At 40.5% G+C, this 14499-nt stretch overlaps 1 protein-coding gene across 1 annotated transcript in view; it reads left to right on the top strand.

The window, feature by feature from the left end:
• Nucleotides 1–12274, top strand: part of GIGYF2 (GRB10 interacting GYF protein 2) — a 71879-nt gene extending 59605 nt beyond the window's left edge. The window contains exons 18-25 of the mRNA XM_019503087.1: nt 1281–1517; nt 2222–2344; nt 4932–5135; nt 5284–5492; nt 5814–5968; nt 6784–6950; nt 7418–7565; nt 11779–12274. Of these exons, the coding sequence (XP_019358632.1) occupies nt 1281–1517; nt 2222–2344; nt 4932–5135; nt 5284–5492; nt 5814–5968; nt 6784–6950; nt 7418–7565; nt 11779–11846 (1311 nt within the window). The 3' untranslated portion in view covers nt 11847–12274. The remainder of the gene's footprint in view (nt 1–1280; nt 1518–2221; nt 2345–4931; nt 5136–5283; nt 5493–5813; nt 5969–6783; nt 6951–7417; nt 7566–11778) is intronic.
• The last annotated feature ends 2225 nt before the right edge of the window (nt 12275–14499 follow it).

Raw genomic sequence — 14499 nt, 5'->3', positions numbered from 1 at the left:
GGTAGAGAGAGGAGTTGCTTCGCAAACAGGTGAAAAGTAGTACAAGGGCTTTACTATGGTCAGTTATGGGAGGTGCCAGAGCCAACTGAACATTAAGACTTGCTCTGCCAGCTGGGGAGAGACTGTTTCCTTTAGCTGTGGAACTCAGCATGGGTAGTGTGAATATAGATTGAGTTTCCCTTTGAAACAGGTTACAGATAATCAGAAGGAAGATCAAGCTTTGTGTCATGGGGTGCCTTCTGCACTTCATTTTTTAGATGAGTATAGTATTTTCTGAACGTTTTGCTTTCCAGCACATTTGATTGTGGCTACAGGCAGGTTGCAGCCTCAGGTTTCCAGTCTTTCCCTAATCTAAAGAGGGGCAAGATACATACAGTATTCTACCATAAAAGCTTAAAATAATTAAATCCTGTTACAAGTTACCGTGTTTGAAACCTTTGCTACAGAATGCTGTATCATTGCAACTCTCCTGGTACTTCAAACATGCCAGTCTGCTTTTCTCTACTCTGCCAAAACTAGAGAATATCATTCGTGTTCCCTCCTGTCCTCTTGCCCTGACTATTTTAAATCCTCCTTAAGTGGCCTCTGCATGTCCTACTTTCCCAGCTGCCATGCATACTAACTCCTGCTGGCAGTCTTCTAACAGGAAAACTAACTGCATCACACATCCTCATACAGTGTTAACATAAGGTTCCCATTCCATATTGCCAGTTAACATGTAAGTGATAGAGCTCTCTATGTCTCTCACTCTTCTAACTCTTTATCTACCAGCACCTTTTATGTCCTGCTTTATCCTCGTTAACAAAAAGAGCTTTTTCTCCTTTGCAGCTGTAGCCATCACCTACTCTTTCTGTCACTCATTTTTAATTTATAATTATAAACCTTTTCTTTTTTCTCAGTTAATGAGTTCTCTCTCAGTAACACTCAACCCTGAAAGCTAATTGCAGTGAAAAGGCAGATAAAATCCTAGAAAAAGAAAAGTTCAGTACTTCATTTTGCCCTGTGGACAGTCCGAAGTTGCTAGCCTTGATGTGGAGGAATGCCTTTCGCTTGTAGTTCAATCACTTGATAAAACACTGTGAAACTTCTGTTTTGGAGGAGCCAGATTTTTTTCACTTGAAGATTAAAGTTTATTAAGCAATGTGCACTTTACAGATCATATCTACTGCTAAAAGGCTTCCATCTGTTTGTTAGGCTTTCTGAATCCCATGTGCTTAAATTATTTAATTGTTTCTGAGGCCTCTTAGAGACTTTACTCTTTATTTTTTTATCCTGGGAAGGAAGAGGAGGCTGCCAAATGGGCCCGTGAAGAGGAGGAGGCCCAGCGTAGACTTGAAGAAAATCGGCTGCGCATGGAAGAGGAAGCAGCTAGATTACGGCTTGAAGAGGAAGAGCGAAAGCGCAAGGAATTGGAACTTCAGCGCCAGAAGGAAATAATGAGACAGAGGCAGCAGCAACAGGAGGCGCTTCGGCGGTTGCAACAGCAACAGCAGCAGCAGCAACTTGCACAAATGAAGGTAATGCTCTACCTTCTTTTTCCATTCATCTAATATGTGTAGGCAAAACCTTTTTGACAGTCCACAGAACTAGATTAAAAGGAATTTAGTTGACAGGGATGAACAGATAGGAGCTGAGTGAAGGTATGACATGATAGAAAAAGAGAGGGAATAGCAGTGTCAGTGAGTGAAGTACAAAAGATAAAAGGGAGCACAAATATTAAAACAAGTGTACAGGAAGGAAAAGAGAGAGACTCAGGCAAGAAGAGCTGTCTGGCTCCCTGCTGAGCAAGAGGCAGTGGGGAATAAGTGTAGGGCCAGAAAGCAGCAGGACCCAGCATGCAGCCAGAGAGCAGTGAGGGAATCCATGCTCGGTCTCTTACTGTTCTATGGCTCTGGGCTGATTTCTCTACCATGCCCTGGCTCAGCAGGGACCCAAGGAGTAGTGCAGGAGCCAGAGGGCAACAAGGGAATTAGGATGAACCAGAAAACACTGCAGGACCCAACACTGTCTGCAGGTCCTCAAGTCAAAGATGAGCCTTCATTTTCCCCATGATGAATGAGAAAATGATTTCATCTTGGAATCAAGTAAATATGGTATGTTACCTTTAAGCTGAATCTTTGTATCACCTTTCTTCAGTGGGTTCCTGAGAATTGTCTCCTAATGTACAATGTCAACATTCTTCAGTTCAAAAAGGATTCTTACTAGCTTGTCTTGTTCGCAGCTTCCTTCGTCTTCGACATGGGGTCAGCAATCAAATTCAGGAGCATGTCAGTCCCAGACCACATTATCCTTGGCAGAAATCCAAAAGCTTGAAGAAGAGAGAGAGCGGCAGCTTCGCGAGGAGGTAAATTCTCATCTTTTCTTCTAGTGTAAAGAAACCCAGCTTGAATTAGTTTTTACAGGTATCTACTCAATATGTGCAAATTTTCTCCATTTCCCAATGGATGACTGATTAACTTAGAAGACAATACTGATTCTTACTCAAATAAATGCTGCATCAAAACTGTTTGTAAATTCACTTTTAGATGAAGACAATAGAACTTTGAGGCAGGTTATGTTTGAGATAGATTCATATTTTACAGCATCTCTAAGAACCCTATTCCATTCAACTCTCAGATTAAAATTTTCAGAGCACTTCAAGATGTAACTGAACTCTCCTTGGTATTTGTTTGCTCTAAATATCTTAGTTTTGTCATGGAAATGTTTGACATTTACTTATCTGGTTGAAAAGTTGACAGACCAGCCTGTAAGTGTTGGGCTTCATGTGCACAGTGGCTGTAGTACTGTAACCAAGATAGGTCTGTGTTTCAAGGGGAAATTTGCTTCTTTGCAAGTCCACTCAAAAGATACAAAGGTCTCACTGTTCAGGGAGACCAAGCAGTTTTGTATATCAGATCCAGAATTATTTCAGCTTCTGCAGAAGTACTTTCAGATGATATTGGGAACTCTCCTAGCGGAAACTTAATCCTTCCAAACTCACTCAGCTCAAATTTATATTATATCCATTGCACATTACTTTTTTTTTTTTTTTTTTTTTTTTTTTTTTTTTTTTTTTTTTTTTTGAAAGAGAGTGTTCCAGTATCTAAAAAGACGGTCTTTTAACAGCGATTTTTTTTAAAATATCAACAAAGGAAAGGAACAGAGTTCTAATTATGATAGCAAAAAGTTATAGAAGTCAAGACCTGGACAAGTACTTTTGGTTGACATTTGATGGGGAGTGAAAGAAGAGTTTGTATTTAAAGCATGTTGGCAGATGAGCTGTCCTTCGTAGTAATGAACCTCTTCCCTTATGCTCTTCCCCAATACTTCCTGAATTGAACAGCATCTGCGATCTCTTCAGTACATGAAAAGACAAATTTAACAGATGCTTGCAGGACCTGAATACTGATAAATTCTTTGCATTCAGTGGCAAAAAGCCTTGATGGATGGGTAACCTGTTGACTGGGCTTTTACCTCTCTTCTAGCAAAGCAGGGGAGTGTCTTAGTTTTTTGATGGATGAGGAAAATTTGTTTTCATATCCTGGCTTAAACCCCATGGCTAGACACTTCTGCTCTGGAGCCTTGTTAGATATAAAGCTAATATCTACCCATGTTGTTTGTGTGCAATGAGTCCTGAGAAAGGTACAAATTGATGTCTGTACCTAGTTCCAGAGCACAAGTGAAAGTGAATACCAAGTCTTTCCTTTCACTTGTCTCTTGTAACATGTGGGGCAGATTAATATCTGTTCAGTTCCTAGGCATCAGAATAATCTTTCATTTAAAATCTTTCATTTCCTACTTTTTTTTAGCATTAGACTAATTAGATGATGGAAGCATCCTTTTGATTCCTGTGAGGGTCTGACATAGCCAGTTTAATTTAGTAACTAACTCTTGACTAACTGGATATCCCAAAATTTGGGAGGACGTGTGTCCACCCAAAATCTTTTTGATAAATTTCATTGCATCATTGAATTATGTGAATTTTTTTCAGATACTTGTCAATACTGTATCAATATCTGTACAGAATAATTATATCACTGATTGGCTTTTCTCTAGAAAAGAAAAAAAGCCTATCCATCTTTTCCCTTTGTATGATGGGGCAGCAGGTGAAAGTGTATCCAAAAGGAACCTACTGATGCACTTAATGTCTTCGGAGATTTAGGAATTCTTTTTATACTTATTATGTTCTGGAGTATTTCACCTTGTGAAATCAAAGCTCTGTTGATTTTTTTACTTTTATAACTCTGGTGAAGAAAGAAAAATTCTCTAATTCTTGTGCTCTGATCCCTATTTTTTCCTTCCACATGCCAGACTTTGAAACAGGAGGGTTTTGTGGATGTTGCTGTTTTTTATTCAGAAAGGCAGCTAGCTGATAGTATTCAACTTAAACCATATTTAATCAGTAGTTAGAAATGGGTAACTTAGTGATATGGTTTAGTGGGCAAGTAATTTGTAGAAGTGAAGTTTTGTGCCAAGCACATCAGTGTTGATGGCAGTTCTTATGGCTTTCCATTTGAACTGAAAGCAGCCAGCATAATGCAACCAGTCTTTACCAATTTATCATTTGCTCTAAAAGCAATAAAAATAGAAAATGATGCTGCATAATTTTTATCCTGTCTGCTTTCATTTGCTTCATGGTCATGCTTAAGAGTACAGGCAAAAAAAAATGATGTGAGGTTTTTTTTTGGTTTTTTTTAAGATAGTGATACTTGTTTTAAGACAGTGAGTAATAAGAAATTGGATGAATGACTGCTTGGGTCATAAGACTCAGACATTTAGTTGCATCATGGGTTAATGAAGGGTTTCTTTTCAGATCTAATTAGTGTGCATCTTTTTGTGCTTCTACTGATGTCTCTAGAAGCACAGTAGTACTGCTGCTCAAAACTAACAGAGCCTGGAATCAGAATTCCTGGACTGTGATCATCTGATGTTTCTTTTTTTGTATGCAACAGCAAAGGCGTCAGCAGCGTGAGCTAATGAAAGCTCTCCAGCAGCAGCAGCAACAGCAGAAACTGTCGGGATGGGGAAATGTCACCAAACCAACAGGCACTACCAAATCTCTCCTGGAGATACAGCAGGAAGAGGCAAGACAGATGCAGAAGCAGCAGCAACAGCAACAGCAGCACCAGCAGCCAAACAGAGTCCGCAATACTACGGTGCCTATCTTTGTTACCTAACTAGTGCCTGCGGAACTGTCACATGCTCTGTTCCTCTCATCCCACCTTTCCTTTTGGTTTGTTGGATGTTGCTACTCTTCCTTCAGACTTGTTGCTAACCAGTAAGCTCTCATTTGTTTTGTTTCAGCAGCATTCTAACCTGCACACCAGCATTGGGAATTCAGTGTGGGGCTCTCTAAACACTAATCCCAGCAACCAGTGGGCGTCTGACTTAGTCAGCAGTATCTGGAGTAATGCTGATTCCAAAAACTCAAACATGGGATTCTGGGATGATGCAGTGAAGGAAGTGGGACCTCGTAACTCGACCAACAAAAACAAGAGCAATGCCAGCCTCAGGTAGGAGTTGGGGAAAGATCTTTTAGTATAGGGTTGCCAGTCTGGAACTGATCTTTTAACGAATTTATACCTTCATTGCATTTGATCGTGATCTTTTAAAATAATTTGGCAACCAGCACCTTATGGTCTGTCCTTAGTCACATTTTTTATTTTAACATCTGAGAAATCATTTGACCTCATGAGCAGTGCTAGCCATTCCCTAAATCAAAGGACTTTTGTTAGCTGTGTACTAGAATTTTGCCTGATTTTTTTTTTTTTTTCTCTTAGTAAATGTTTGGCTGGCTCTGGTATTGTAATATTATGTTTTGGTTTTTGTCTCAGCAAATCTGTAGGTATCACAAGCAGACAGAATAAGAAGGTAGAAGAAGAGGAGAAGCTGTTGAAGTTGTTCCAAGGAGTTAATAAAGCCCAGGATGGATTTACTCAGTGGTGTGAACAGATGCTTCATGCACTCAACACAGCCAATAATTTAGATGGTAAGAATTGGAAGGAATGGCAGCTATATTATGTAACATTACATGAAAGAAGACCACATTAGCATATGCAGAGAAAATACGGAGTTCCACGGAAAAACAACTGTTCATTAACAAAGACAGTGTTTTGGTGCATTCAGCAAGCTGGCATAAGTGGCTGGGAAATGGCATTGCTATAAATTGCACTGTATTCTGTGCCCCACGATTCTCCCTGGGGGGAAATATTGTGGATGGAGTGGGATTAGAACTAATGCCACCAGACTTGGTCACCAATGGTTCACAGATGTTTCAGTGAAAGTGATACAATGCAATTATAAGAAAATTAACCTAGTTATAAATACTTGCAGAATAATTAACTGTCCCATTAAAGCATTTTTTTTAAACATGAGTTTTTAGGAGCTATGCTTTTAGATGCTTCAGTCATAAATTATATTGATTACAGCAGTAGAGCAGAGGATAGCTGACTACCTGTATGGGCCTTTTATTAGTTCTGCTTCAAAAAGACTGTGTTTAGGAACTTCCTATTAGGAGGCTGGTGGGTTAATTTACTCTTCTGAGTGTAGACCTAATTTTCTTCCTCATTATGGAGGGGTAGGAGAAGGATGATGAGATTTGTCTTCCCTTCCTGTACCTATGGAATAATGCAGCATTACATTGGTGGGGCTTTGCTGTTGATAGCTTAACATGAAGAGCTGTATTCCATTGCTGCTAGGTTGTCAAATATTTGACGAAAGAATCCAAAATCTGTTTTTTGCACGCTCACTTACACATCTGCACACGTCTCTCTCATGGTCCATCTTCTTCCCCTCGTATTGCAGTTCCCACGTTTGTTTCTTTCCTGAAGGAAGTGGAATCTCCATACGAGGTCCATGATTACATCAGAGCCTACCTTGGAGATACCCCTGAAGCCAAGGAATTTGCCAAGCAGTTTCTTGAGCGCCGTGCCAAACAAAAAGCCAGTCAGCAACGGCAGCAGCAACAACAGGTGCACATTTGTTTGACATTTTCCTGGTGTAAACAGGTGGTTAAACTTAAATGCTTGATGGTCCGTTCCCAGCCTGTTTTCTGTAACTTTAAAGTATACTGATGTTCTTTCTAGAGACTATGAAGGCAGTGCCATGATTCACTGGAAGGCTGTATCTCTAATAATGTGCGGAGGGGGGAATGGGAGAACTTACATAGCCTTGAATGCAAAAGAGGAAGCATATATTGTGAAATCTTGTAGGGTATGCCTAATTCTTGTTAGTAGTTTAACAGTTTGTAACCTTGCATAAATAACTTCACAGTACAGGATGAGTTTCAGGGAAAAAATGGATGTAAGTGTATTAGATGGACTGATAGACCTGCTACTCCACCTGTGTCATTAAAAGTGACTTGGGATCATCAAAGTACTTCCAGCAAGCAGGCAAAGCTTAGTTGCAGCTTACAATCTAGTATATGCTTGTTTTCCAGGATTCAGTGTGGGGAATGAACCATAGTGCACTGCATTCGGTCTTTCAGACCAATCAAAGCAACAACCAGCAATCCAACTTTGAGGCTGTGCAGAGCGGAAAGAAGAAGAAGAAACAGAAAATGGTTCGAGCAGATCCCAGTTTGTTAGGTAAGAACTGCTACTTCAAAACTGAGGTTGTTTTGAGGTAATGCCCCAGAATCTTAGGATTTGGACATGTTTGGTCTATATCTAAATTCTGCAAGAAAAGTGGTTGAAGCCTCTCTGGAATTGGTCTCCTAGAATTTGCTTATTTAAAGAATGCTGCAGGACTTTCCTGACCAGTGCCCCTACCCCTGTCTGAGGAGGTCTGGAGGTGAGGAATACAATTATCTCTGAGACTTCCCTGTTTCATTAAAGGAACCATGTATATTTTTACTTATTCTATAGAAGTAGAGGTGGAAAAATAAGCATTGAAACCTTTTTGGCAAACACTGTGGTATGTTCGGACTCTCTGAAGAGCAAATTGTAATCCTTTGCATGATCTTTGCTGGCAGTTGCAGTAGACAGAAAATCTGTTTCTTCAGAAAAATTTAAAATACCTAATTCTTCATAATCAATGTTTTTTGCAACTTGTGGTTCTAAGAAGCAGGTTTGTTCTCCTGATGTCACATTGAGACAGTCTTAGAACTACTCACTTTGAAAGTAGGTTGAAAATGTCCAAGAAAAGCCTTGCAGAATTAGGCTGTTAAAAAAAATTATATTACTTTGAAACATTTGAACACCACAATATTTTACCTAAGCATCAGGTATAAAACGTTAATCTGTACTTTTGACATCTCAGGAGGAGCTGATTTGTCTTAAGGATAAAATATTTTCTTTAATTTGATATTTCACCCTTCCTTCAAAATGCCCCCAAAAGCGGTCAATATGTCTTCAGATAAATTCATTATTTCAAATGATATGGCAATTTTAATCATATTTTCTTAAGAATGAGAATAGGTGATACAGATGGGAAGTTACAAAAGCATATTGCAAAACCAAAAAAAAAATGTATTTCCAGACATTTTTAAAAACCTACTAAAAAAATTCTTTTTGCCTTAAATCACAATTAGTAGCTTTAGTTGTCCCCTCATCTTAACTTTTTTCCAAATTGACATGTAATCAAGATTAAAAGCAGATTTTTAATAATGAGAAAAGCCCCTTTAACATCACAGATTAAATAGATGCTTCTCTGGGAATGTTACATATGGTTCAGAAAGCTGAGCTAACTGCCTCTTGAAGTTGGGTAGTTGGTTAGTGCCTGTTTAGTTCTACTTGGCTGTTAACTACTTGACTGCAATGTACAAGTCATATCTTAAATCCTTATTTTAAGAGCCTTTTATAATTTTGTGCTTAGAGCAAGTGCAAATGGTCAATGATGCTGGTGTTGGGAGAATGGTCGTTTGTATGAAATCAAATGTTCTAGTCAGAATGGACAAATAAAACTCTTGAGGGGCCAGACATAGCCAGGCTAATTACCGGTTTGGATTGTATACACTGGGAGTGCAGGATTTGGCATTGGTCTGACACTCTCCTATTCTGGCCTAAATCATTTAATCTTCTTGCCTTAGTTTCTCTTTGTAAATTGGGAATGATATTTATTCTTAACAGAGGTGACTTGTATACAGAATTCATGCATCATCTCTTTCCTAAGACTTTCATCTTTTTGATCAAAGCGTATTCTACTCCTGTTCTCATAATTTCTTAATGGCTATTAAAATCACTCCACTAAAATTTCTAAGCCACAAAAGTCTTGCCAGTACCTTGAATCTCATCTCCTTCTTTCGTCATTATCTGAAGTGGCTTCCTTTTTTTCCTGTGCTTGAGTTGCTTTTTACTTTGTCCTATAATAACTTGCATTTTCTATAGTGAAGCTGGAAAAACCTGTTCTGAACTTCCAGTTTTCACACTTTTTATGCTTCTGTGATATGGTCTTTGCACCCTTCACTAACTTTCCCCTTCACAGCATGTACACTGTACTGTGCACACACTTACTGAATGTCCTGCGTGTTTTTTGTACAATTACTGTCATACCTAATGAGTTGGTGGTTGACACTTGTGATGAATGAGATCTCCATTACATGCCCAGTTCTCCACCAGTTTGTTCCCTTATTTGAGTTCTTTATAAGGAAAACATTTGAATTGTGGAGTAAAAGTTCCCTGCTTCCCCATTTGACTCATTTTTAGCCAGTAGACCACTGTCTTCTGAATAGCCTATTTTTGTGAATAAAAATAGGGGAAATATATATAATAAAAATATGTACAGGCAGTCTTCAACTTTGTTTCGAGTTACAACATTTTGGACTCGCAGCGTTTATAAATTGACATCCTGTTTCAACTTTATGACGTCAGTTTCAACTTTACAACGCTTGATCCAATGCAACACCATGCCAGCGAACAAGTTCGCTGCGTCACTCATCTCCCTGGAGAACTTCTGTCCAAACTTGCTTGGACACTTTCTTTAAGAAAGCAGACAAGACTCCAGAAAAACTTGCAGCCAGAACTCCTGAGAAGACTCCAGCCAAGACCCCTTCACAAAGTCCAGCAAAGTCACCTCAAAGAAGTCCTTGCAAATCAGTATGAGTGCTGTTTACGATATAAATACAGTAAAAGTTCTGTTATACAGCATCCCCCGGGATATGCCAGTTAATTGAGTGGCCCTCGCTGCTGCTCCTCCCACTGCATCTGGGGTGTCCCTCTGCCCCTCCTGTGGCATCGCTACCAACGGGGAGGTGGGTCCGACACAGCCCTACACAGCCTGTTATGCCCCCGGGCCATGAGAGCTCAGCAGCGCAGGCTGCTTTGCCCCAAGCCATGGGGGCTTGGAGAAACCAGAAGTGCCATGGTGGGTACTTCCAGTTCCACTTTATCTTACAAGCCAGCATGCCGGTTAGTGGAGCGTGCCGGATAACAGAACTTTTACTGTACATTAATGCAGCTATATTACTCATCTATAATTGATCGAGTACAAAATTCTGGGGTATTTTTGGTGAAAATAAGGTGTTAGGCCTTGGTTCAGGAACCAGTCTCCCATGTATAACATTGTTTCTTATGAGAAAATTGGTTCTGAGTTACAACATCGTGGTTTCCAGGAACCAATTGTGTCATAAGTCTGAGGACTGTCTCTAGTTAAAAAGCTGTATAGGGGTTTGGCAGCCTAACTCAGTGAATGTTTGCTAGTACGCTGCCTTGTAGGATTTGTCTGCTGCCATTCTCCCCTGCCCCCCTGGCGCCTAAATTGTGGCATGGCATGTGGAAAGACCCCCTCTACTAGAACTCATGCCACCCAGCTGGTGAGGCAGGGAACAAGTTCCCCTCTATTAGAGCCCTCTGCTGATGGTTGCTGCCAAAGGCCAGATCAAGAGGCAGATCAGAAGGCTCAGTGGGCTGTATCCAGACCCTGGGCCATAGGTTGCTGACTCCTGCTTTTCATGCACATGCAATCTCAAAAAGATAAAACATGTCACTTGTATGCAGGTGCATCTCTCAAAGGCAGATGTAACAAACTGCTCTAGCTTTAACACTGCTTCATCCGAGGTTAAAGTTGGAGCATTATTGCTAGTTTGTCTCATTCCCAGATTGTCCACAACTAACAGTTAAAAACATAATGGCTGCTGCCCTTTGAAATGGCTCCAAATAGACATGTGTCCATACCCTCTGAGAAACAGTGGTGGTTGAATAGAAATGGAAATAGCACAGATTTTGGGAGCTCTTGCCAGTAAATCTGCACATTGTTTCCATTAGACTCTTAGCTGTAAATGTGGATTATGTTTGAATTATGTCACTTTGGACTCAGTTCATTCCCTCTTTAAATGCTATTGAGGGATGAGTGTGAATGGTGCTGGAACCATGCACCAGCCATCTGTTCCCTTCACCACTCACTGCAGTGATTCATAGATTGTAAGACCGGAAGGGACCTCAGAAGATCATCGGGTCCAGCCCCCTGCACCAGGCAGGATAGACAAGTGGGGCCAGGTGACCCCAGCAAGGTGACCACAGTGATGAGCAACTTCTGGTTATTTGATGTTTAAGCATTCTTCCTTCTGAGACACGGTATTCAGTCACTTCCCCAACTTGGTGCTAAGATGCAGTGATTATGCAAGTGCCATCTTTTGAATGAAATTTAAAGCCTAACTTCTGATGATTCATCACTGAAAATCCTCTGGTACTAAGTAATAGCTTGCGTTTCCTTATCATATTCCAATTTAGGTAGTGGTATTCTATTTTAGTAAATTCCCCTTACAGTTTTAATGGTATGTGTATTATTAATTTCCTGTCTTAATCAGCTGCTGCATATACTATATTAGAGATAATGCCACACTGGTTCTCTTTTGATTTACAGGGTTTTCAGTGAATGCCTCATCAGAGCGGCTCAACATGGGAGAAATAGAGACTTTGGAAGACTACTGAGCATGTGCAGATCGACCGGCTTTTCCTGCATCTGTTAACCATGGATTCTCCATCTTTGGCTGCAGTTCTTTCTCCACTTTGCATTCTTCTTTGCCTTGCAGTGAATCACAGAATCAATCATCTCAGGCTGCTTTTTCCAGTCGCAACAAACCCTTTCCGCCCAGGACTGCACAGTCATTGGTGTTACTGTCAGCCTAAGGACAACTTTGTTCTGTCTCCTAAATGGGTGGGAGATAGTATTCATTCACAACAAGGCTGCTTGTGACCCGCAAGCTTTCACTGTGTTGTGATTTCTTCTGTTGACTTCTCTGGAAAATCATTTGGGATTCTGCAAATGATAGTTTCCCTCTCTTGGTTATTCGTACCACATCCAACTTGTGCAATCATGGAGAGAGTTTGTGGTTAACAGATGTCAGTCAAAACCAAAATGCCACACAGATACTGACTTCAGTGCTCCATCAGGGCAAGCGGTGCTCTCCATATCCAGGAGTTGCATTCATAAGCTAACTTGAGAACTGGCAACAGCAGGAGAGGGTGGTGGTGGGCAGAATTTAGCTTGGATTGGTTTGAAGTTGCACACCCCCTGCCAGCCCTTCTCAGCACATTAATTTTGGAGGGAAAGCTCGAGTCTGTCTTCAGTAGGTGGTGATGTCAAAGCTACTGGAGTTCTCCCTCCAGCACACTCCAGCCTTCCTGGACAAATGAGGACTCTTAATCTGGGGAAGGGGAAGTCTCTATCTCTTTTCTTTCAGGTTGAATTTACTCCCTTCAGTAGTACCTTCAGAGGGATAAGACCAGTTTATCTGGGGCTCTTCTGCCATGAATTTGTCTCGTTTCAGAGATAGCTAGGATCTTTCCCATATGTATCTCTTGCATGGGAGTAGATACTGGTTTCCACATCTGTATCCCTAACAGTCTCAGCTGACTACATATGGCAGTGATTCAGCATTTCATTACAGCAGCATTCAAGCTAAGAGGCAGAGACCTCTCATCTTTGTAATGGAAAGAGATTATAAGAAAACGGACCTGAATTTGACAGCATCTGAATTCCTGGAAACTGAGGAAAAAGGAAAGTGAGGTGTGCAGTGACATCCCTGATTACCTACCACACCTTCTTACTTAATATCCATCCCTTCATTTCAGGTCCGTAATTACTTATGAATATTTATGGAACATAACTCCCCTCCTCCAAAAGATATTTAAATTAAGAAAAAATGAGAAACATCAACATCAGTCTGAAATTGCCAAATGCACTTAGCTTCAACATACATCCCCTGGTCCCAGCTTCTATTCCTGGAGGGCTGCAGTATGCCTGTAGGAGAAATGCTGCAGCTTTGGTGGAGCTGTATGAAGGGTGCTGTCCTTCTGTCATCACTGCCTGAAGAAAGCCACTCGAGTTGCTCAAGAGCAGTTTGGCTTTGGATTTTATTTTGTTTGGTTTATTCATTTTTTGGGGTCACCCTCCCCTCCTCCTCTCTCTTCCCCCTCTCCCCCAGACATGTACAGTAACTATACAGAGACTGCTGCAGACTTGTATATAGTTTTTGGATCCAGTAGCATGGAGAGACTTGGAACTGTTGCAGATCTGGTCTCCCTGTCTCCTTTGCTTTGTAAATTCATAAAGGGGGAAGAGGGGTAGTTAAAATGTTTACAAAACTTTAAACTCCCTCTGAACTTTTGCCAGTGTGGAGGGAAAAAAGAGAGAACTTAAATAAAACCTGGTTGTATTATATCTGAGAGCGCATTTTCTGCTTGCTTTTGTCAAAGCCGAGTTTTGAGATCATTCCTGGTGCTAAAGCAGACCTGAAACTTGACTCATTACTTTTCATCAAGCAACAACAAGCAAACACACAGGACACGGAGCAACAACCACTGCTTTATTTCTTCCCTCCACAGGAACGCTGGTGGTTTTTCTACTTGATCATTTTAGAACTCAAAATAAACAGCAGTAAGTTGAGATTGGAAAATTCTGACAAGAAATCTTCAATCTCCTTCCTTCCTATGCACAGATGCATGCATTCACACTCTTGCCTTGTTTATGCAGGAAAGATCAAGCACTAGTTAGTTTTCTGTTATGAATTGTGCACACACAAAAAAGGACTTGATGTATAAGTAAACCAGAAAGCACTCCAGTTACCCTCACTAAATAAGGGAGAGACATGTCCCCATGGTCTGTGCTTCAGCAGGGCAGTGTGTTCCCTAAGGGCTCTTTGTATACTTCCCATCTTTAGATAAAATCATACTTGTTTCTCTCAAAACAAGCACTAGCTGTCATCTGTTGCTTGTGTTTTTCCTGTGCAAAATCCTGCAAAATTGAGGACATGTAGTGAAACAGGTAATTAGTCTTGTATCATTCATGTGTAAATAGCAAGTCAGTTTAACTTTGCCAGGCTATCATAGCAGTTTAATTTCCTGTTTGCCTAGCTGTGCTTGTTTCCTACAGACATGGTTAAACTTTAACTTTAAATCAGATTTAAAGTTGTTTCATAGTTGAAGCGTGTTCTAATGGTCTTTTTCTATAAATGTTTCTTAAATATTGCAAAAGAGTCACTGGGCATGTGACCTATCAATGGGTGCCATAGCTGTTATGAATTACGTGCTCATGCTGGAACGGATTCATAATGGAACACGAGGAAACATGGCCATGGTAATC

This window comes from Gavialis gangeticus, unplaced genomic scaffold (assembly GCF_001723915.1).
Source record: "Gavialis gangeticus isolate Ggan-Ray unplaced genomic scaffold, GavGan_comp1, whole genome shotgun sequence".
NCBI classification, from domain to species: domain Eukaryota; kingdom Metazoa; phylum Chordata; order Crocodylia; family Gavialidae; genus Gavialis; species Gavialis gangeticus.
This window is presented reverse-complemented; position numbering and strand designations above follow the sequence as displayed.